This window comes from Natator depressus, chromosome 6, assembly GCF_965152275.1.
Source record: "Natator depressus isolate rNatDep1 chromosome 6, rNatDep2.hap1, whole genome shotgun sequence".
Lineage (NCBI taxonomy): Eukaryota > Metazoa > Chordata > Testudines > Cheloniidae > Natator > Natator depressus.
The window spans coordinates 85,648,829-85,672,749 of record NC_134239.1 but is presented as its reverse complement, the minus strand read 5'-3'; the positions used below and the strand labels follow the sequence as shown (position 1 = coordinate 85,672,749).

Genomic DNA, 23,921 nt, shown 5'->3' with positions numbered 1-23,921 from the left:
TACAGACTAACACAGCTGCTACTCTGAAACCTGTCTATAGCCTGTGTTATACAGGAGGTCAGGCAAAATGATCACAGATGGTCCCTTCTGGCCTTGGGATCTATGAATCTGTCATGTATCACTAATCAGCTATCCTCAGGCCTACTATGTAGTAAATTATATGGGCTCCAAAGGGAGTCCTGTCCAGCCTTCGGCAGAGAGCTGAAGTCACTAGGTTGAGAGGGGAAAGTTGGCAAAAGTAGAGTTACTCAGAGGACTTCAAGAAGGATGCAGAAGACCTTCTGGCATAAAATTGACAATGTGTATAATTTATTTTTAAAGGAAATTTGAGAAGGCAAGAAAATTATGGGTGATTGCATGAATGGAACTGAAATATGTTTTTGTATTGTCCTATACCCATTACTGGACAAGTAATACAAATGTTATTAATTTTCTCTATTTAGAAGGAGCTTTCATCTCCTGAAAAAAAATGAAAAGTTACTTCGAGAACTTAGAAATTTGGACTCAAGACAATGGTAAGTTATCTTTTAAAAATTGCCTAATTACCTAACTAATTTATTTAATCATTTTATTTTTCAAAGTGAGTTTGAACTATTGTTTATATGGAATTGGAGACTAGTTTATGTTCCAATGAGTGATTCATGTTCACTAAATTTTGGAAGCAGTACATGCTAAAAATTAAGTGAAACTAAATGAAATGAAAATGTAAATAATAGATTATCATAAAAGAGAATAAACCCCTGCACCCCCAAAACAAATAATTCATTTGTCAAATACTATTTTTGTTGTGTTCCATGAAAATCATTATGCAAAACGTGCTATAATGCCCAAATGCTGTACTTACATATCTAATAAAAGGGAAACATACTAAAATTCAGTTACAATAGCTTTGAAACTAATTTTATAGCTGTGGATCAAAGCCATCAATATCTGAGGATGAATGAAAGTGATTAGAGTTGAGGTTCTCATGGAGAGCTAAAGCTATTTCAGGATGAAATCGTGACCAACAATGGTTTCAGTCACTGTCCACTGCAAGCCACTTTTTCAAGCTTGTAGTTTCTCTTTTAAGATGTTTTATTAAATCTTTTATGAATGGACACCAAAGTAGCATCTGCTCTCAGTAGTGAATGTCAGAGAAATATAATCTAGTACACAAGTATCATTGTTGAGATCTCAGTGTTTATTCCCATCAGTAGGTTAGCTTCAAGATGAGTAAGTGAAACTTTTGGAGATGCATTGAGTTTTTAAAAGATCCTAAATTTTGTTTAGTGCTCTTTCTCTTTATTGGCAGGGTATTTTTGAATATGAAAGACTGTATTTAATACATTAAAGAGTGGGCCAAGGAATTTACAATTTGCTGGCTACTCTTCATTTTGTCAGTTGTCCTCCAAGGATCATGTGACTGTCTCAACAGCTATAGAATTAGTAGTATCAGAATTAGTAGGACAGTTGTGGGAAACTGTGTTAAGTTGCTCAACTCTGTATCCACCAATCAGCAATCCAGGGAAACAAGTAGTTACCTTGCTACTTGAGGATATTAAATTCATCTTCCTGAGACACATTTATCATTCGCAAGGATTACCACTATTAATGGTAATGAGGGGTCTTCTTCATAATGTAAAATAATGCCCAACCCATAGGTTTTGTTTATTTCATGTCTTCAGCTGTAAAACTCGTATTCAACTTTCTGAATACATTATTATACCATTTGTTGCTGCTGATTTCAGCCGATGTCCCACTATGCTGAATTGGTCCTTCACTCATGAAAGTTCCTATTAGCAAACTGTAAAAGAGAAGGCAAAGGAATAGAAAAGAGTATAAGAACATGAAAAGATAGAAGATGGTCAAAGAACCGATACAGAAACTTTTTTAATTATACTACACTTTCATTGCCTTTTTGATTCTGAAAGCTGTGATCTGTGTGTAGTGTTTTCATTTTCTGTCTCTGTGTTAAGACTTGAAAGTGAACTCATACTCTGTGACAATCCAATGACAACCCTATGTTTTACAGCCGAGAGACACACAAGATTGCAGTATTTTATGTTGCTGAGGGACAAGAAGATAAACACTCCATCCTCACTAACACTGGAGGAAGCCAAGCCTATGAGGATTTTGTAGCAGGCCTGGGTTGGGAGGTGTGTATTCTAAGTTTTATTTATAACTTCTGAGTTTTGTGTTAGATTGTAGAAAACAAATATAAAATGGGAGGCTTATTGTTTTTCTCTCTAATCTTCCATCTCTATTATTCCTTATTACTGCTCACAATTACTGAAACATCCTATTCTGAAAATAGGACGCTAACAGGGAAATTCTGGTTATACTTATGTCAGTGATGCTATGTAGATCAACTGTTGAGACAGCAAAGCTTTACTGGCTTTGAAAGGGGAACCTGTGGAAGCTTCTACATAATCAGAGGCTGTTCAATAGTGTGGAATAAGCCACCCTGTTCCTGACTTTTATACACTAACTAAACTATGTCTGTATTGCTGTGTAGGCCTGAAAGGTTTTAAATTCATTTAAGGTTCTGCACATTGCTCAGATTTGAGAGTTGGAGAAATAATGGTATGCTGCTTCTCTCTCCTCTTCTCCTTGCCTACTAGAGAGCGACACACACACCCACCCACCCACCCATCTCTTTCACCAGTTGGAAGTGGATGGTATGGCATAATCATATAAGTACCACTACCACCATTAGAGCGTTAGTTCAGTGTAGTTCTATTCTACTGACTCTCCCCTGGTCCAAATTCTCTTTTCTACACTCATCACCATCTCTTTCTGGCTGCTCAAGACAGATCCCCCACTAGCACCAATAAGAAGAAGCTTCAGGCACAGACCTGTCCCACGGAAGTGCAGGAATCATCACTGCTTCTGGCTTTCTTGGAAGTGCCACCTGAAATTAATATTTAATAGTTTGCTTAATGATCAAGAAACAGTAGTAGCTTAAATGACTAATGCTTGCTTTTTGAATTTGTATGTTAATTCCAAGGCAATATATCAGCTCCTGACTTGAGCTATGAAAAAGCTTTGACCAAAGCTGGCAAATTTTGGTTTGCTTAGTGACTTTCCACACACATTCTAAGCGTAGGGAATTTTTCTTATCAGAAAGCATCAATTTTCACTTTGTAAGAATGGAAAATTGAAATTCAAAGCCATAACCGAAAATTTGCAAATATGATGGAAATTTGCAAATAAGTCTTATATTTGATGGAAACACACTTTTTTACAATTAAAGAAGTTTTGTAAACCTGATAACGTATTATTATAATGTATTATTGCAGTTCTGCAGCAACATTTTTACAAAGTTAAATCAAGCAGATTCAAACATATTTAATCTCACACTAGGCAATAATGTATTTGCTATTATACCAACAAAAAAATCCAGAATTTCATGCCAAGAGGCTAAAACATTTAATATGCAGTTAAGGAAAGTAATCCCGACTTAAAAAGGCATTTAATTTAGATTTATAAAGCGAAGAGAAATAACCCACTGCAAAAGGATTACTCCTTACTTCCCTCCTCAGTGTTCAGGAATGGAAAAAAATATGGGACAGCAATATCTGTGTTTGTGATGGGGCCAGCAGAACTATAGCAGTTGCCCTTCCTTCCTGTTGGAAAGCCAGAACAATCACCATCGATTCTCTGTTTGGTGGTTCCCCATGTCTTCTGAGGAGAAGAAAAGCAACTGCTAGTACTGGCTCCCAGGAGAGTGTCAAGACACCACTCTTGCTTTTTTCCCTTTAACCTTTACCTCCCACCAGTCTCTGAGATTGTTGTTCTACCCTCTTGTGCCAATAAATACAGATGTTCCTTCACTGCAGTTAGTTTCTTTTCTAATTAAATCCTTCTAATTAGTAAAAAGAAAAGGAGTACTTGTGGCACCTTAGAGACTGACAAATTTATTAGAGCATAAGCTTTCATGAGCTTCACGAAAGCTTATGCTCTAATAAATTTGTTAGTCTCTAAGGTGCCACAAGTACTCCTTTTCTTTTTACAGATACAGACTAACACGGCTGCTACTCTGAAACCTGTTCTAATTAGGAAGTCTCTGCTCCTTTAGATAAACTTAATAGTACAAAAGGATCAGCATCAGCAGAGAATTATGGGTTTTTTAAATGTATATGATGATGCTTGAAAAGGCTTTCTCTGAAGAGTATCTTTATCACCGGATATTACCTTTTCCCCCCCTAATGTTACATGGGCTTTGATCTTAGGTGAATCTCACAAACCATTGTGGCTTTATGGGAGGATTGCAAAAAAACAAAAGCACTGGATTGACCACTCCATATTTTGCTACCTCTACAGTGGAAGTAATGTTTCATGTGTCAACAAGAATGCCTTCTGATTCAGATGACTCTCTAACAAAAAAGGTAGGTGGTTTTGAATACAGCTTTTCCTTTAGGTAACAGTATATCAAGGGATTTTAGGAAATCATTCCTTTAAAATAATTTGTAGTTTTTTTTCTAAAAATAATACAATGCTTGTTCCTCTAATAGTTTATATATTATTAAAGCTGGTTGGGGTGGGTGGACTATAGTGTTGTTAAATTACTTTCTACCAACCAATTATTTTGACACAGAAGATGTCACATTTGTACATCTTATTGCTACTGAGGTCACAGGAATGGTGATGTAAGGAGAGGAAAAGGAACAGAGTTAATAGTCTATGTGAAAGAAAAAGCTCCAAATCTGAATGACATGTTCTAGTGCTTTGAGACTTCTGGATGTGAACTGTTAACTTCTCGAAATAGCTGATGAATACATGGTCCAAAGATGAATGTTTGTTGTTCTGCAAGTCTTGTAGCTAAGCATGTTCATAGAACATTTGCCTTTAAAAGAAAATCAAAATGTTCTGAACTTGACAACATTTAGTGAATTTAGTTGTATAGCTTTGGTGATGACACAAATGTTCAGCAGAAGTCTGCTCTCTTATATCCACCTTAAGGGAAAAATGGCTTTCTGTATTGGTATTTTTTCTTTAGAATTTAATAAATTCCACATTAGTGATAATAAGTTGAGGCCTCAAACATGTGTCCTATTACAAATGAACAATTGGCTATCATTAGACTGTCCCCCCATCCTCTGTACATATATCTTCAGATGTGCTAATCCATTCAGTAGACACATTAATGAGCACTGGCTGAAGTGTAATATTGGAGGAAGTGAGGCTGGTTGACCTCAGCATGGAGTTTAATACTTGTAATTAAATTAGATAGTTGACAGTATAGAGAGAAATAGCCATGCCTTTGGCAACTTCAATTATTAATGACTTTTTTTGTTCTTTTTGTTCAACTTGAAGAAAATAATTTATATCTTTTTATTATCGTTGTTGTTGTTGTTATAAACTGACTTTTAATTCTAAAAGTGGTATTATACAATTTTTTTAAACTATTTAAAATATTTTTCTTGCATGCCTAAGATGGGTACTTCCTACTCTACTCTTCTATTTCATAAAGTGCAGTCAATGTATTTAGGTTCCTAACCAAATTATTAAAGTATCTTAAGAGCAAAAACAACATAATTTTTTAATGAGTATAACTAAAGTAACAATATGATTCCTGTCTCAGCCTTTTTGAAGAAACCAGTGTACTTTGCATACAGAAATATGTATCAATAACCTTTTTGGATTAGAGTGATGTGGGGAAAACATAATGAAAATTTGTTTCCACTATTCGTTAGATAACTAAAAAAACCAACAACATTTTAAATGTTACAGGTTTCAGCAGAAAGTGCAGTCTGAATCTTATCTGTTTTCAAGAGAATTCAATCCTTTCCACATAGCTAATACCTTTAGCCACATTTCAGAGTTGGTCCAGTCCTTTGGTGATATAAATTTTTTTTAAAAGTACAAATCAGTCACCATTTTTTCACAGTTACAGTTTGATATTCTCACCTAAACCCCATTTGTTTCCACTTTCACCTGTAATCACATTCTTCAATGATTTAGACTATTCTGAGAGGCAGTATGGTCTTAATGAATAGGGTACTACACTGTGAGTCCGGAGACCTGGATTCCATTCCTAACTCAGGGTATGTCTATAAGTCGACCCCCGAGCGCTCTCCCGTCGACTCGTGTACTCCACTGCCACAAGAGGCGCAGGCAGAGTCGACGGGGAAGCGGCAGCAGTCAACTCACTGCAGTGAAGACACCACGGTGAGTAGATCTAACTACATCGACTTCAGCTATGTTATTCATGTAGCTGAAGTTGCGTAACTTATATCAATTCCGCCTTCTCCCCCCCACAGTGTAGACCAGGCCTCCGCCACTGACTTGCTGTGTAACTTTGGTCATGTCACTTTACCTCTCTTTGCCTCTATTTTTCCTCCCATCTTCTGTCTGTCTATTTAGATTTTAAACTCTTCAGGGTAGAGAATGTCTCGTGTTTTTTACAGTGCTCAACACACTGGGCCTCTAATTCCAGTTGGAACCTTTAGACACTTCAGCAGTACTCACAGTAGTAATCCGCAATATTATTCTTTATTATTAAGACGTGCTAAATACAGTGTGCAGCATGTGACCTTTTACAGCAGAAGATTATATAAAATGTGAAATAAAAATAAACTGTCGCTACTGAGGTCACAGAAATGGTGATATAAGGGGAGGAAATGAAGGGAGATAAAAAGGGGTATGTCTACACTGGAAAAAAACGCCAAACCCTGCAGCAACATGTCTCAGAGTCCTGGTCAATCGACTCAGGCTTGCACTACAGGGCTAAAAATAGAAGTGTAGACATTTCTGCACAGTCTCTGAGACCCATCCCTGTCTCTGGGTTTCAGAGCCCAAACTCCAGCCCTATCAGGGATGTCTACACTGCTACTGAGCCCAAGTCAATTGACCCAGGGTCTAAGACTTACTGCTGTGGTTTTTTGTTTTTGTTTTTTACAGCATAGACATATTCTAATTGTGTGGAAGAAGACCTTGGATCTTGAACTCACTGAGGGTTTTGAATGTGTTTAGCCATGTTTTTAAGTGTGTGTTTTATTTCTATAATTTGAACAATTTATTTATTGTACTTTGGTTGGCTGAAGAATTGTTGCTGGTTTCTATATTGTAATGTGCCTAGAGGTAGATGATAGGTTCATCTTATAAATGGAAATTAAATTTAATTAAAATAAAACTTCTTCCTGCCAGCCCAACCACTGCAGTATCAAGATTCTAGTGCTTCAGATGCTAGGCCAATTTAAAACTTATTTTCTATCAATCTTTCTGAATAGTAAATAAAATTTTAAGTATCTTAGATACCTTAGAAACACTGGAGTCAAAAGAGAACAGTTAGAGAGCAGAAAAAAAGACGAATTGAAAAGGAAGAGAAGGGAATGCTTTGGAGATCGGATTAAAATTTAAACGATGAATTACAAATAAAATTTGTAATGCATATGTATCCTTCATCTTTGAATTTTTCTAAGTGAAAGGATTTGTCAAAATAGAAAATATTATTTTAAATACAGTTACAAAAGTAACATTATGATGAAAGTGTCAAAATTAAGAAAGAATTATAAAATCTCACAATTCACCATGGGAGTGATATCGCATTCACCCATGCAGCTTACCCCCTTATCTAGCTACTGCTAGCACTTTGAGGAAATTTGGAGGGGGAGGGTGTGAAAGTGTCTTAATTTAATATATTATACATATGGTGTTAAAACAAAAGAGGTCATTTTCTAATTATTAGCTTATTAATCCAACTGAAACTTTTGGTGATTACATAAATGGCTCAAGCTTAGTTTGACGTTGTCAAAGCCCTTCAAAAGAATTATAGACCCATAATTCATAGCTAATTGTTTTGCTTTGATTTTAATACAAACTGGATGGTTAAAGGCATAAGGCCATAAAGCATGGCCATTAGTGCAATATTAATATTTTTATAAAATTGCAATTAATCACATCCATTATTTTACAGGAGTAAAAAAATTAATGTTAAAACAGCATTTTATGAAGAACTTAATCAAATGTTTGAAGGTGCGTTAGATAGACGCTAAATACATGTAACTTTGCCAAAAGTAGCTGCAATAACAACTAATTACAACTACAATACCCACCTGCTGAAGTGAAGAAACAGATTGACAGAGCCAGAAGAGTACCCAGAAGTCACCTACTACAGGACAGGCCCGGAGAACAAAGAAAATAACAGAACACCACTAGCCATCACCTTCAGCCCCCAACTAAAACCTCTCCAACACATCATCAAGGATCTACAACCTATCCTGAAGGATGACCCATCACGCTCACAGATCTTGGGAGACAGGCCAGTCCTTGCTTACAGACAGCCCCCCAACCTGAAGCAAATACTCACCAACCACCACACAACAGAACCACTAACCCAGGAACCTATCCTTGCAACAAAGCCCCGTTGCCAGCTGTGACCACATATCTATTCAGGGGACACCATCATAGGGCCTAATCACATCAGCCACATTATCAGAGGCTCGTTCACCTGCACATCTACCAATGTGATATGTGCCAGCAATGCCCCTCTGCCATGTACATTGGTCAAATTGGACAGTCTCTACGTAGAAGAATAAATGGACACAAATCAAACGTCAAGATTTATAACATTAAAAAACCAGTTGGAGAACACTTCAATCTCTCTGGTCACTCGATTACAGACCTAAAAGTTGCAATTCTTCAACAAAAAAAAACTTCAAAAACAGACTCCAACGAGAGACTGCTGACTTGGAATGAATTTGCAAACTGGAAACAATTAACTTAGGCTTGAATAGAGACTGGGAGTGGATGGGTCATTACACAAAGTAGAACTATTTCTCCATGTTTATTCCCCACCCCCACCGTTACTCAGACATTCTTGTCAACTGCTGGAAATGGCCCACCTTGATTATCACTACAAAAGGTTTTTTCCCCCCACCCCCCGCTCTCCTCCTGGTAATAGCTCACCTTAAGTGATCACTCTCGTTAGTGTGTATGGTAACATCCATTGTTTCATGTTCTATATGTACATAAATCTCCCCACTGTATTTTCCACTGAATGCATCTGATGAAGTGAGCTGTAGCTCACGAAAGCTTATGCTCAAATAAATTTGTTAGCCTCTAAGGTGCCACAAGTACTCCTTTTCTTTTTGCAATAAGAAGCTGCTTCCTAAATTTTTCTGCTGTGTTGTGTTCCTGCTGTACCTCTCTAGTGAACTTTATTTTTGAAGTAAACAAAATAAAATTTGAAGACTAGCTTTCGTTATAAAAGGAAATAGTTTTTTTCCCTTTCCTTCTTTAGATAAGTGGGTACTAGAAATTACAAATAATTTTGGCAAGAGTTCAAGGGTTAATGCAAGAGATAAATAAAAGGAATTTTCTGTAAATTGAGCCCTGCATTATTTCAGTTGTCTTGCCTTTCCAAACCTAACTCATTTAATTTTAAAAAGTAAATACTTAAATTTTTCCTGACAGTGTGCTTTGCTTTTTCTATCGTTTATTACTTCAATTATACTTGGTATCACTTAAAACAATCTGCCATTTGGAAATCTCAGTGTAGCCTGCAGCTTAGTATTAAGTCTGGCTGGTATTGTAACATGTACAGCATATGACACTAATGTATCAAAATTAGATTTGATCATCCCTCCTGGTTATATTTATTTCACATTTCTTTTGTATTCAGTTAACATAAACATATTAGGAAAGCTGACACATGGTGATGGCTGTATAGTAAGAATATTTTAAAGTATTTTGATTTAAAATTGCAGATAACTTGGCTTTTCCAAATTTTTGAGTGTTTTTACTTATTTTTAACAATGAAGAAGAGGTTCAAAGCATATACTGTAGCTGAAAGGGATAAATTATCTTTCTATTGTTTATCATTTATATATGGTCGTGCCTTAAATTCCCAACTCAGATTGGGGATCCATTATGCTAGCCACTGTTCATGCACATAAGAAGAGACAGTCTCAGTCCTGAAGAGCTTACAATCTAAATGGACAAGACAAAGCATGGAAAAAAGAAAGTGTTGTTACCCTGATTTTCAAGTGGGGAACTGAGGCACAAAGGGCCACATCCTCATCTGGTGTAAATTGTCATAGCTCCATCAACTTCAATTATGCTATGACAATTTATAAACATAATCTTTGAGTGATTATCCACACGGATTTCACTCTTGGTGTGTTTGCATCCCAGGCACACAAGATTGGATTATTTTAAATAGCTGTGTCTGTGGGGCCACACATGCACCCTGGGCATCCTCTCGCTCCTTACACCAGAGAGTATAAAGGGTGGGGCAGCCCCAACTCTCACTAATTTCCTTCTTACCACCTGCGGCAGCAAGACAAAACCTTGTAGTGTCCACATCCCTTGCTCTGAGCTGGTTCATTTCTGTAGTTAATTGTTAACTTAAATAAATTTTCTTTGCCTACTGGCTTAAAAAAACTCCAAAACTTTAGATTTACTCAGAGTAGTGATAGGTTTTCTTTTCTTGTACAAGGGCCCACTCCCCTGTACAAGTGCACCTCCCTACAAGAACTTAAAATGTTTGACTTCAAGTTGCAGGGGTTCATGGTTTGCCTCTCCTCTGAAGCAGCGATGTTGGTGAATGATGGGCACTCCTAATGTCTATACTGCATGGAAGAGAGTTGTGCTTTGGAGCACTGCCCAGTTTACAAGTCCTTTTCCAAGAGGATTCAAAAAGCATAAAAATGGCCATACTGGGTCAGACCCCAGTGGTCCATCTAACACAGTATCCTATCTTCCAACAGTGGCCAATGCCAGGTGCTTCAGAGGGAATGAACAGAACAGGGCAATTATCAAGTGACCCATCCCCTTTTGTCCAATCCCAGCTTCTGGCACGCAGAGGCTAGGATACTCAGAGCATGGTGTTGCATCCCTGACCATCTTGGCTAACAGTCATTGATGGACCAATTCTCCAAGAACTTATCTAATTATTTTGTGAACCCAGTTATACTTTTGCCTTCACAATATCCCCTCGCAATGAGTTCTACAGGTTTACTGTGCCTTGGGTCCTTTGTGTGTGTTAAATTGCTGCGAGGGAGGCAAAACTGAAACTCTTCCTCCTGGAAGTGTCCATGCAAGCCCTACTGGACCCCAGCAGACCTTCCAAGAAGCTCTAGGTACCAGGCTCATCCCATGCACTGAGTGACCTGGTGAGCGAAGACACCACCCCAGGTCCCTGTGAAACCTCATAAGCACCATTCATCAGTGACATTGGTGACGTCTTTGGAAAGGGTCTGTAAGGAGCATTGCACTAGGGATCAGAACAGACACCAAACCCCCTCTCTAAATGGGGGATGAAAAGCCTCCCCTGAAGCTTACTATTCTAAATGCCTAAAGAAATGGTGTCCCATCTCTGTGTGCCTGCACTGAAACCCAAGTCAGCACCGGTGTTCTCTCCCATGCCAACAACCGTACTGCCTCCAGTACCATCAGCAAGTCACTGACCATGACACCAAATCTCCTAGCACTGAGTACTTTGGTACTGTCTGCCTCTGCACTGAGAACCATGGCACTGAGTACCTCTGTACCAAGACCCATCACTACAATACTGGCCAGATCTTTGGCACCAGCTGAGACTTTGACTGCGGTCATTTGAGGACTCTGTATCTGCACCAAATGAATATTTCTATCAACATCTTTACCCCAATATTCTCGTGGTTCAAGCAACTCAAGAAGAATCATAGCAACCAGAACAACCCAAATCTACTTCTTGGGAGAACAACCCAAAGAAATTAGATCTCTTTGGGAGGAAAATATATTTCTCAGCAGGTCTACAAATAGAAGTAGCAAATTATCACTGCTTTTGAAATACAATTTCCTGCTTTGGGCAGACTTTCTAATTTTCATAGAGAGGCTTCTGAAGGACCGGAATGAAGAACTGAAATCCCTCATGGCTGAGGGCCAGCTCACAGCCTGAACAGTTTTAGAGGCTGCACTTGATGCATCAGATGCTGCAGACAAGACAATGGACACTGCTGCAGCAATGAGAAGATTGCAACAGTCTTGGAGGGAGGTCCAAGCGATTATAGGAGACCACCCGTTTGAGGGCAGTGAGCTCTTTAATAGTGGCATGGATGAAGCACTCCGTATACTAAAAGACTCCAGGACATTCATAAGGTCCTTAGAGCTATATGTCACAGCCCCAAAGAGGAAACATCAAAGGCAAACAACCATTTTAAGACGGAGACTACTGTCTCAATATTAGCCACAGAAATGGTCCTCGGAGCCCCTAAGAAAGTTAATGATTTCACTTGAGGTGACCCTCTGCCTTGTCTTTGGCTTGCCCCACAATCTAAGGCCCCAGGCAAGATCCAGTTTTGACTCTCATATCGAGAATTTGGCTGGAACACCTTGGGATCCACTTCCAAGTCATCTTTTGGTAACTGTCTTTCATAATTCCAGTAGGCTTGAACTGGGATAACTTTGGACTGTTAGAGTCCTCAAGAGAATCAGCATGGGGTATCCCATCCAGTTTTAGTCTGCTCCATTCCTCTTCAGGGACTCCTTGTGACCCTGACAGCATCCCAGTGCACGAGGACAAGGGGCTCATTGGTATATGGTAGTGAGTTTCAGCTGATCTGACTAATTAATGTACTCCAACTCAGTAATGGCATAACTTGTATCTAAAAGATGTCACGTCACATATCAATAGAAAGCTAATAACATACTGATCATTAATATTGTGTGGTATATGTACATAGGACAAATTCAAGATTACAAAAATATTGGAAATTGTTATCCAAGTGTGTTTGCCAGGCCGGGCTGAAGTTACTCCACCATAGACAATGGAATGTGGTTCTGCCACCTGGAAGGCATCTCTAAGGTACACTAAGAGACAATGGGAGTGCAGATTACATAATAGGTAAATAGGACCATTGTAGCGAGGAGGTGTGGCCTCCCTCAGAGGCGGACGCGGAGGGAACGCTGCACGCTGCTTGGTGGGTGGAAGCAGAGGGGCGGGACAGAAAGAGGAAGTATAAAAGGCTGGCTCAGCAGCTCAGTTGGGAGGGAGCTGCTGAGGGAGACAGATGCTTCTTCCCCACTGCTGGAGCGGGGTGCTAGGGAGAACTCCTGTTGCCCCAAGTACCAGCCCAACCTTCCAAAGAGCCCTGCCACTCCAAACACTGAGGAGCTGTTACTGCTATCTTTGGCAATATATCCCGGGGAGACTGATGATGACCCCTGGATGCAGGTACACCCTAGGGGGAGAGTAGGAAGCAGCCATGGGGAACCAGACTACCATCTGTCTGTGGTGTCACCGGAAACACAGTCAGCGTGTTACAGATGGATTCCCCGTTGATCCAGTGGCAGACCACTCAGCAACTGTTAGGGCCCAAGTCCCCCTACCCCTGCCATCCCACCCATGGGGTGGCAGTACTCCCCCCTCCTTAGGCCAGGAGGTCTGTGCTCCTTATGCCTGTGCCCCATAGACTGTGTGTTTGGGTGCTCACCCCTGCCGGAGCCTCATAGACACTGTGTTTGGGAGTACAGCTCTGCCTGACTGCAAGCCAGAACCCTGAGTGTTTATTGCCCCACCCTGCTTGAGGACTGGGCTTATAACTTAGTATTGCTCTGTCTTGACCACCGGCCAGAGCCCAGACTGTTTGCGGCCCCTCCATGCTTCAAGGCCCATTGAGTACTGCTAATTCCCCCTTTCTTTGTTTTGAGCATACTCTAGCAGACCAGACTGTTAGGAGGTGTGGCCTCCCTCAGAGGCAGACATGGAGGGACAGCCATGCCTGCTTACAACCATCAAGACAGTAGTGGAAGGAGATTGCAGGAGACTGATCAATTTGTATTTTAGCAAACACCAGCAGGGCAAGAAACCCGTATGGAACTTCCTTCGCCAGGAGACTCCATGTTGCCTTCCTCACAACTTGAATGAACTTTATTTTGGGAGGTAATCTTCAGAAGAATCCATTTCAAACCTTCATTGAACTGTAAAGAGAGGGACAAAGAACTCCAAGTTATCTTTCATCTAGAAGACAAAGCAACAGAGCACTTTGGATTTTGTGGGTGATCCTGAGTAGACGGGTGGTCAGCCATCTTGCTGAAAGGTAGATTGGTGAGAAAACTACTTTGAACAAAGGCTGTAGCTTCTTCGATTAAGTTTTAGCCTATAGAAAGCATTTTTCATTTTTATTTGCTTGTACCCGTTTCTAACTCTATCCCTTATACTTGAACTCACTTAAAATCCTATCTCCGTTTGTTAATAAACTTGTTTTACTTTTTCTAAACCATCCCAGTGCTGTGTTTTGATATAAAGGAATGTTAACTCCAATTAATATGTAAGCTGCTGGGTATTGTACCTTTTTAAAGGAACAAATGAACCTTATTATCTCTCTGAATGGTCCAGGAGAGAGCTGGACATTGCAGAAAACACAGTTTGGGCAAAATTCAGGACTGGGAGTGTGTTGGGGTCATGCCTGCATAAGGTAACTGGATGGTAGAGACCAGAGTCGGGCTGTTGTATTGTAGGCAGAGCGGTGAACTGGGGCTGCATAGCACACAGACACTCAAGATACTGCTTGCTTGTATGCTGACTGGAAGCGTCCAGAAGAGAACTAAAGCAGCAGAGCATTTTGAGTCACTCAAGGCTACAAGGCAATCAGTGACACAATCCCTCACTGGTCTGAATTTCACCCCAGAATGTGATACCCCTCTCATGGGATACTACTGAAGCAAGGGGTAGACTCCTTTATACAATGACAGTAGTGGAAGAAATGCCTGCAGTGATAAGAGTCTGAAACATTTATTCCACTGCTACTTAATCCAAAAGAAGAAAAGGGGATGGAGACCCTTCCTCAGTCTTCAACATCTCAACACCTTCGTCTGTAGTTTCAAATTCTTTTATGGTTACCCTGTCTTCCATTATCCCATATTTGGATCCTATGGACTGGTTCACAGCTCTTGACTTACAAAATGTCCACTTCCACATTTGAGTACATCCACCTCACAGGACTTATCAGATATTCTGGATACGAACATCATACTGTCAGTACAAAGTCCTACCCTTTGGGCTATCCAAGGCCACCAACATTCTGGCAATGGTGGCCACCTACCTGAGAAAGCAAGAAGTCCTGGCATATCCCTATCTGGATGACTGGCTGGTATGGGAGAAATCCCCACAGCAAGTGACTGAATCATTTCAGTGGACACTAAATGTCTTTGCTGCACTGGCACTGAGTAGAAAAATCCACACTGACCACAGCCCAGAGCATAGAGTTTATTGGGGCAGTGTTAGATTCCAGGTCAGCAAGAGCATACCTCTCCCCACAAAGATTTCAGGCCAACTCATCTGGCAATTTCAGGCTAATCCCAGTACACCAGCGAGGATCTGCCTCAAACTCTTAGGGCACATCATGGCTTGTACCTATGTCATAATGTGTGCCAGACTTTATTTCTTGACATTTACAAAGGTGGTTGAGATCAGTGTATCTATCCAACAGTTACAGCATGAAACATTGAATGATGATCCCACAAGAAGTTCTTTCCTCATTAAATTGGTGGATGCATCCAGCACAGGTGTGGAGTGGGGTGCCCTTCTCTGAATCACTACTCTCAAAAACTCTAGTAACAGATGTCTCCATCCATGGGTAAGGCATGCACCTGAACAACTGCATATCCAAGAGAAATGATGTCCTCAGGAGGCAGTACTGCATGCAAATATATTGAGACTCAGAGCCATTTGGCTGGCATGCAGGATGTTCCTGCCCCTTATTTCAGGACCTGACAATCCAGGTGTTATGGTCAACACTGTGGCAGTGCACATCAGTAAGGAAGGGGGAGCCAGATCTCCACTCTGCTAGAAAGCCATGCAGTTCTGGCACTAGTGCATCAGACTTCACATCACACCAGAAGTGCTACATCTCCCTGGTCTCCAGAACATCCTGGCAGTCCAACTCAGCAGAGACTTATCCAAGAACCATAAGTGCTCCCTGAAGACCCCCTGTGGAGGGACCACTTGAGGGTCTTTTGCAGGTGGGGGTTTCCAAAATCTGGACTCATTTGCAATATTTTAGAAAAACAAATTTCTCATGTTCTATTCATGAGGGAGCCCAGGGTTGGGCACTCTCTGGGACACCTTTCTCATACCATGGGCTCCAGATATAATGTACATCTTCCATCATGATAGTTCTGGTATGGACCACACAATTCTGGTATTCAGATGTACTGAATGTCGCTATGAAGACAGGTCACCTATCTGTACTGCCGCAACCTGGTTTCCTAGGATAGTGCTTGGATCCTACACTTTGACCCAGTGTCCCTAGACCTGACAGCCTGGATGTTAGATGGATGAATATACACAAAAAAACTGTTCTGCTGCTGTTCAAGACATTTTGCTGGAAAGCAGAAAACCTTCAACCAGATTGCAAACAGTTTTCTATTTTGGCATTTCAGCAGCAACTCACCATTGAAGCTTTAATTACATCAGTATTGGACTATCTACTTTAACTAAAGCAATTGGGATTGTCCTTCAGCTCAATAAGCATGCACCTGGCAGCAATCTGTGATGATCTGTCGGCCCACGATCACACAATCTTCTCACATCCGACATGGATGAAATTTTTAAGAGACCTCAACTCATGCTTTCCCACCCTCTTCTTTCTGGGACATTAACAGGACTGATGGGTCCACATTTGAGCCTATGCTACCTACTCTTTCTACCACCTGTTAATGAAGACCGTTTTTCTGGTAGCCATCATATCAGGTAGGAAGATGGAAGAGATCTAGGCTTTCATGGCAGGTCACCCATATATGATCTTTCACAAAGACAGAGACACTCTGAGTCCTCGCCCAACTTTTCTGCCTACGGTAGTTTCGAATTTTCACATCAATCAGTCAGTTCATCTCCCCGTTTTCTTCCATAAACTGCTCTTTCCGAGATGAAATTAAACTCCACATGCTCAATGTTGTAAGAGCGTTGTCCTTTTATTTGCATAGGACTAGGCCATTCAGGTGTATGCCTTTACTCTTTATGGCATTTGTTGAGAGGATTAAGGGACAACGCGTTTCACCTTAAAGACTAAGTGGGTCTCAGACTGTAATTACAGGGGTGGGCAAACTTTTTGGCCCGAGGGCCACATCGGGGTTGCGAAACTGTATCGAGGGCCAGGTATGGAAGGCTGTTCCTCCCAAACAGCCTGGTCCCCCGCCCCCTATCCTCCCCCTCCCAGTTCCCGCCCCCTGACCGCCCCCCTCAGAACCTCCAACCCATCCAACCTCCGCTGCTCCTTGTCCCCTAACTGCCCCTTCCCAGGACCCCCCGGCCCCAGTTCCCCACCCCCTATCCAGCCCCCCCGTCCCGTGACTGCCCCGACCTATCCACACCCCCGCTCCCTGACAGGCCCCCCAGGACTCCCACACCTATCCAACCCCTCCTGTCCCCCGTCGGACCCAGGGGAGGGGATATGACAGCAGCATTCAAGTACATAAAAGGTTGTTACAAAGAAAAGGTGATAAATTGTTCTCCTTAACTTCTGAGGACAGGACAAGGAGTGATGAGGCTTAAATTGCAGCAATGTCAGGCATTAGAAAAAACTTCCTAACCGTAAAGGTCGTTAAACCCTAGAACAAATTGCCGAGGGAGGTTGTGGAATCTCCGTCATTGGAGGTTTTTAAGAACAGGTTAGACAAACTGCTATCAGGGATGGTCTAGATAATACTTAGCCCTACCTTAGTGCAGGGGTCTGGACTAGATGACCTAGTGAGGTCCCTTTCAGTCCTACATTTCTATGATTTACCATTCACTATTGCCTGGTACAAGCAGTCCAGATCACATGCTAGCTTTGGTAGGGCATTCTTACAATCTTCATTCAAATAGAACTTCTCTAATCCACTTCCAGGCAATAGGCAATTGCTTGTAGGTCACCAAGAGTGGAATCTGTGTGGAGACTCACTAGAAGAAGAGAGAACCATAGCTTACCCTACAGTAACTGTGCTGCTTCAAGATATGTTCACACAGATTCCATAGCCTGCCTTCCTTCCCTGCTAATCAGAGTCCTGATCCTATGGGATTCTGACTGAAGGAACTGAGTGTGGTTTTCAGCTACCTGACCCTTTATACACTCAGTTATAAGGAGTGCTAGGCTGCAGGTGTGGCCCCCGTGAACAAAAAAAAAATCTTCTTGTGTGCATGGGGCACACGCACATCAGAGTGCAATTCTGTGTGGACACCACATCCCGAAGAACCAGTCACTGTAGCGTAAGTAACTGTTTTATGTGGCCCTGAGAGAGACTTGTTCAGGATCATACAAGAAGTCTGTGCCTGAGTCAGGAATTGAGACTCAGGAGATGTAGGTTCAGTACAGTACGGGGCCACAAGAACATCCTCCTTGTCTGCTAGAAATGTGAGAGTCTCTCTTTTCACCGAGTCTTTATTTTAAAAACTCTTGTATCCAGTTACAAGCCAACAGAGAACAGCACAAACTTGTAAGAATGCAAAGAAGGCCACTAACAACCTGTTTAGACCCTAAAATTTACCCCCTTTTAAGTAAATCCTAAATAGTATTCTAGAAGGTTTGTAGGTTATATTATTAAATCATCCTCTACTCAGAGGTATCTGTTTATTATCCAGAGATGCTGCATAGGTTTTACTTTAAATAAAAGTACAGATATGCTCTTAAAATGACTGTAAAAGAGGCCCTTATTTAACGTGTGTGTGTGTGTGTGTGTGTTTTCAGGGTAGTATCTGCTGACTACTTCTTACTCTTATTATCCATGCAGAGCCGGCACAGTTCAAAGAGTGAGTTGGATTCTGTTCCTTGAGTATCAACAGAATAGTTTACTAAATTCCAATCACGTAATGCTGTGTAAGCTAACTGAAGGCAATGGGCCAACAGATGTCATCTGTGGAATACTTTGGGATAGAACAGGTGTAACTGGAGACTTAATTTGTCACATACAACCTTTGTTATTGGTGATGAAGTATGAGAGGGAAAGCAGTTTGCTTTTTCAGATGCCAGGTTGAGTTTTCAGGGCTGTCACTTAGTGGGAGGAAACATCATTTTATCTGTACACTGAACTCATTGGATCAGGAAATCCATTGAGAAATAATAACATGGAGCCACCTCATGCCATTTTTGCAATGACTTTTCAGGAAAGAATACATTTTAACAGAAGATGAGCATAAGGTTGAGATTTTCAAAAGTGTTCATCATTGACCTAATTCTACTTTCACGAAAGATGATGGGAGTTTACCACTGACTTAATGGAAGAATTCAGCCAATCGTGAGCAGTTTTGAAAGTCACACCCTAAATGAGTTAAAAGTATTTCTTCTGACCTAGTATATTATTGTTCAGAATGATTTCAGTGGTGCACATTTTGAATAAGTTGTTTATCACAAAACTTCTGGCCATTGAAAATTTGCAAAGGTATTCAGGTTTCAAGAAAAAATACATACTTAGTTTCAGTGGTTTTGGGGCCATGGAAAATCCAGATTACATTCTTCTCTATGATTATTTTATTTGATGGTAGCCCATTTCCAATCTGACAAGAGGAGCAAAGTTCCAAATTCCTCAAATACAAATCTTGTAGCCACAGATGCATTCAAACTGCTTTGAGAATTGATATAGAAAGGTTTCACACTTACAGACTTAGTCCCTATTAATCTTGGTGTGAGGATTGAAGGTATTTTGGTAAATCAAATACAAGCCACTAAGCATCTTCTACCAATTTTATTAGGGAAAATAGTAGATTTAACTTGGAAATATTCTATATTGTCACAGCTGTTCATTTTAAAAAAGTCATACCTAACATCAACATACTAAACACAGACCTAATTGTGAATGTTTGCTTTGACTTGCATTTAAATCAGGGACATTGCAATGTGGTTTGGATGTGTCCTCTCTCTGCACCCCACAAATTCTTCTTCAGTTCATTGTCATTTGGAATACAAGCCTTGGCTATATCTGTACAGCTGCAGTACTGTGTACTCAGCTGTTTAAAAATAATTTTTTAAAATAAATAAATAAATAAAATTATTAAAATAATTATTATTATTATTAAATAAAATAATAGTTTTTCCCTTCTTTTTCCAGCTAAGACATTTAGGAAATGATGAAGTGCACATTGTCTGGTCAGAGCATACTCGAGACTACAGAAGAGGAATAATTCCTACAGAATTCGGTGATGTTCTTATTGTTATCTATCCAATGAAAAACCACATGTTCAGTATCCAGATCATGAAAAAACCAGAGGTAAAATTTTTTGTTTTCCCTCATGTGTTGACTAACTTTTGGGTTGTCTAGATATGTTGCTGTTTTTTATGGTGTGATATATTAATCCAACAAGGTAATCCTCCTTTAATAATGACAGTAGTAATAGCTACAAGATAGAAGTCATGTATACTGGGTGCAGTGTAGAGAGGAAAATAAGCAACTGTGAACAAAAGGGCCATAATCCCATCAAGCAGTTCTGATAACTAATATAAACTGCAAGAACAAAGGTTAGAGTATTTTATGTAGTCACTTGAACTCTGAGATTAGATTAAATTAAATTAGTCTGGTTTGTTAGATTTTTATTGTATTGTATTAGCACATGAATCCAAATCCTAGATCTATGTACTGAGCTGGCTACCTCTTCCTCCTTGCTCCATTCACTATTACCGGTTTCCTTGCCTTACTCTCTCTCAGCCATTTCTACCTTTCCTTTAGACTGCCACACAGGAATTCAGGCCCAGAAAGGTATTTAAGCATGTTAGTTTTAATGGGACTATTTGCCTTGCTTAAAGTAAGGCATATGCTTAAATATTTTGTTGAACTGGGGACTTAGTGTGGTTGCCTCCCTGTCTTTCTCATAGCAGTACTCTTTAACGGCACCAGATCAACCATTCAATGTGGATTGAGCAGCTGTTGGAATAGAAGCAGCAGTGAATGGTTGGATCGCTTAATTCATAGGTGTGATGGCAGTGGCATGGATTTACAGATTTGTATTTCACTACACTGGATTTTGTTTACTATAAATATTAATACTAATATGCTACATGAGAGAAATGGGAAGTCAACAATATGGCACTGAATGTGGCATGGTAGTGGCATTCATATGGCTTCAAAAAGCATACAGGTCTAATTGTAGATGTGATATAAAAAATGAGAGCAACAAATGGGGGGAAAGAGTGGTGGATGAAGATCCAATAATAGATGACCGTCATGTGCACATTTAGATGGTTCCACGCTATAGATGCATGCTGTATCTAAAGATGTAATTGTTTTTAAAGTGGGTAGTCATTTCCCCTCACCTAGCCTTTGAACTTCACAAGTGTCACATACATGACGTACTATTAGGCTTTTGGCAGAAAGTGTTGAAAATAAGCCTGTATGAGACACAATATTCAAATGGTTACTTAAAACAGAATGTGCAGAAAAATTACCTGTTACCAAGGTTATCATGTAGTTATATGGCTGTGTATTTTCATGAAATAATAGGTCTATCACAAATAATTGTTCTGATTAACCAGAGATGAGGAGGAGGGGAAAAAATGATGCGCTCTCCATTGTTAATGTTGATTTCCAATTGTTATAGCAGAGATTTCATATTAGGGTTGAATTTATTAATTTCTGATTCAGGTTCCATTCTTTGGTCCACTCTTCGATGGCGCTATTGTTAATGGAAAAATTCTTCCAATTATGGTTCGTGCAACAGCTATAAATGCAAGCCGAGCGCTGAAATCACTGATTCCATTATACCAAAACTTGTATCCTTTTCACCTGTACAGTTTTCACATACATTGACTTTTTAGGGCTAAAGACATTTTTCTCATGTTTTTGTTTAAATCTTAGATTTCTATCAACTTAATTCAGGGAATATATTTTAAACTGATATTTTTTAAGAAACTTCATATTAATGCTTTAAAATTGCCCAAATGAAGACCCTTTTGTGCTTTTAAATAAGGAATGATGGTTTCACATACAAGTCCATTTCATATACAGATTTTTCCAAAAATAGCTGATTTGTGGTATTATTAGCAGCTTGTTCCTTTAGTGAAAGTAGATATTTATTCATTAACATTGTGTAATTTTGTTTTTCAATCCCAGTGGGATTGTATTTGTTTCAAAAAGAGAAACATTACTTTCTATTATTGCTGCTTATTAGCTTGATTATTGTGGTACCCGATACATAGTTGTATAATACAGTTAAGAGCACCAGGCCATCATCACAGTTACATAGGCATGTCTTTATAGAGATGCCTGAAAAGTTTATAGCCTTTTCCTGTTGGAATTTTATATTTCTGTAAACTTCAGAACAAGGCGCTCCCAAGAAAATAAGATTACAGAACAGCACGAAGTGAAAATAAAAACATGAGGTAAACTAGTCCACTTTAAAAAAAGAAAAAAATTAATACCACTTGATGTAATATAGCTACGTACTTTTATCCATATATATCATTATATAGTAAATGGTTTGTTGTTTTTTACATTTCTCCCCTTTCTAAGATTGACTTCTCCTATTATTGTTTTTGACCAAGTAAATGTATGCTCTTGTATTTATGTATGCTAATGTATGCTATTTTAAGTAATGAACAGGAGAGTTAAATTTGAATTAAGATTTTTTTTCAACTCTGTATGTTAACTTCTACCTGCAGTGTAGATTTATTGCCTTGCATTTGTCAGCCGATAGACTATTACTTAAATGTTCTGTATTCTTTGAGAAATTGACTTTGTAGTAGTTGTGTAATTTTGCTTTTATTGTCCCATTTGATATGATGATATAGATTTATAGATGGATGATGGTATCACATTGATCACATTTAATGACATTTCTGCAGTCTCTTTTTGTTGACAGATATGCAGATGCACCATTATTTCACTTTTGGAGAGGTCTGAGTTTTGTGTTTGAATTTTTGTTTGATGGGTTTTTGTTTTTGTTTTTTGGCTCTCTCTCAAAGTGGCTTGGACTAGGAATTTCAAATGTGTTGCCGTCATTTGACCTCAAAAAGATCTGCGGTTTACGTGTGTACTGAACCATGCTGGGTGGACAGTTGAAAGTTACTTGCCTTGAAATAACCTTCTATGTGCTATGCAAAGTAGCAGTGTATCCGAGCTTTTGTGAGGAGTACTTTTGCATGTAACAAATCCCAGAGATGTAATCTGCAGGTTTTAAATTCTGTGCCCTGAATTTGTTCAGGACCTGAAGGTTGTGTATGCTGCAAGAACTCCTGTAAAGATTGCAGATTCTGTGCTCCTAATTGTAGTTGCTTATCTACATATTATCATACATCATTATTATATACAGTGGTCATCATTAAAATATGGACATTTATCATTTTAAATCATTAGCATTGCTTTGGTATGAAAGATATCCTCTGTATGTTGTTGGAATTTGTGACCCCATTTAGCATGCACATTAAGTGTCAATGTACTGTACTGAGTACCAGTTTTAAATGACTGCATTATTAATTGGTGACATAGTGTGAATTGTCATCTGCCTATGCTCAGATTATGTGTTGTGTTCACTGCTCTTCATAATACTTTGACGATAAAAGTCTTTAACTACTGTAAATGCAAACACTTGCATTATCTAATCTTCATGATACCTCTGTGAAGGATGTGAGCAGGGCTTCAAATACCTTCCTTCCCAGGATGAATAAAATGTTTGCCCTGGTGAATTGGGCTGTGAATCCCCTGCCTGCTTCTGTGGAGAAGAGGAGGACAGAATAGCCCTGTTGCTGCTCCTTTAGAAGGAGGGGAAAGGAGAAAGAGGGAGTAGAGTGGCTCAGGCATACTAGTCCATTTTTAGGAGGGGAGAGGATGAAAGAGACCAGAGTAGTTGGAGCCTTGAATTTTCAGAGGGTAATCAGGAGGGAGGAGCAGAGGGCCCAGGTGGAGAGGTTTATGATAGGTCAAGGACCTTCTGAATGTCCAGCAGTGGGGCAGTTGCAGCACAACAGAACCCTGCAAAGAAGTAGCAGGAACCAAATTGATTTTTATTTATTTATTTTTGTTTGTTTGTTTGTTTGGACAGGAGGGGCAGATTT

At 39.7% G+C, this 23,921-nt stretch overlaps 1 protein-coding gene across 8 annotated transcripts in view; it reads left to right on the top strand.

Annotated features, from left to right (window-relative positions):
- The window catches only part of RALGAPA1 (Ral GTPase activating protein catalytic subunit alpha 1), a 237,625-nt gene that overhangs the window by 164,795 nt on the left and 48,909 nt on the right, over window positions 1-23,921 (top strand). For 7 of the 8 annotated variants that reach the window (XM_074955873.1, XM_074955869.1, XM_074955871.1 and 4 more), the window contains 5 exons: window positions 444-515; window positions 2,012-2,135; window positions 4,212-4,367; window positions 19,987-20,145; window positions 21,514-21,641. In XM_074955873.1, coding sequence (XP_074811974.1) covers window positions 444-515; window positions 2,012-2,135; window positions 4,212-4,367; window positions 19,987-20,145; window positions 21,514-21,641 — 639 coding nt within the window. Of the gene's footprint in view, window positions 1-443; window positions 516-2,011; window positions 2,136-4,211; window positions 4,368-19,984; window positions 20,146-21,513; window positions 21,642-23,921 lie in introns of those variants that run through there. The other variant, XM_074955874.1, reaches the window with a different exon arrangement.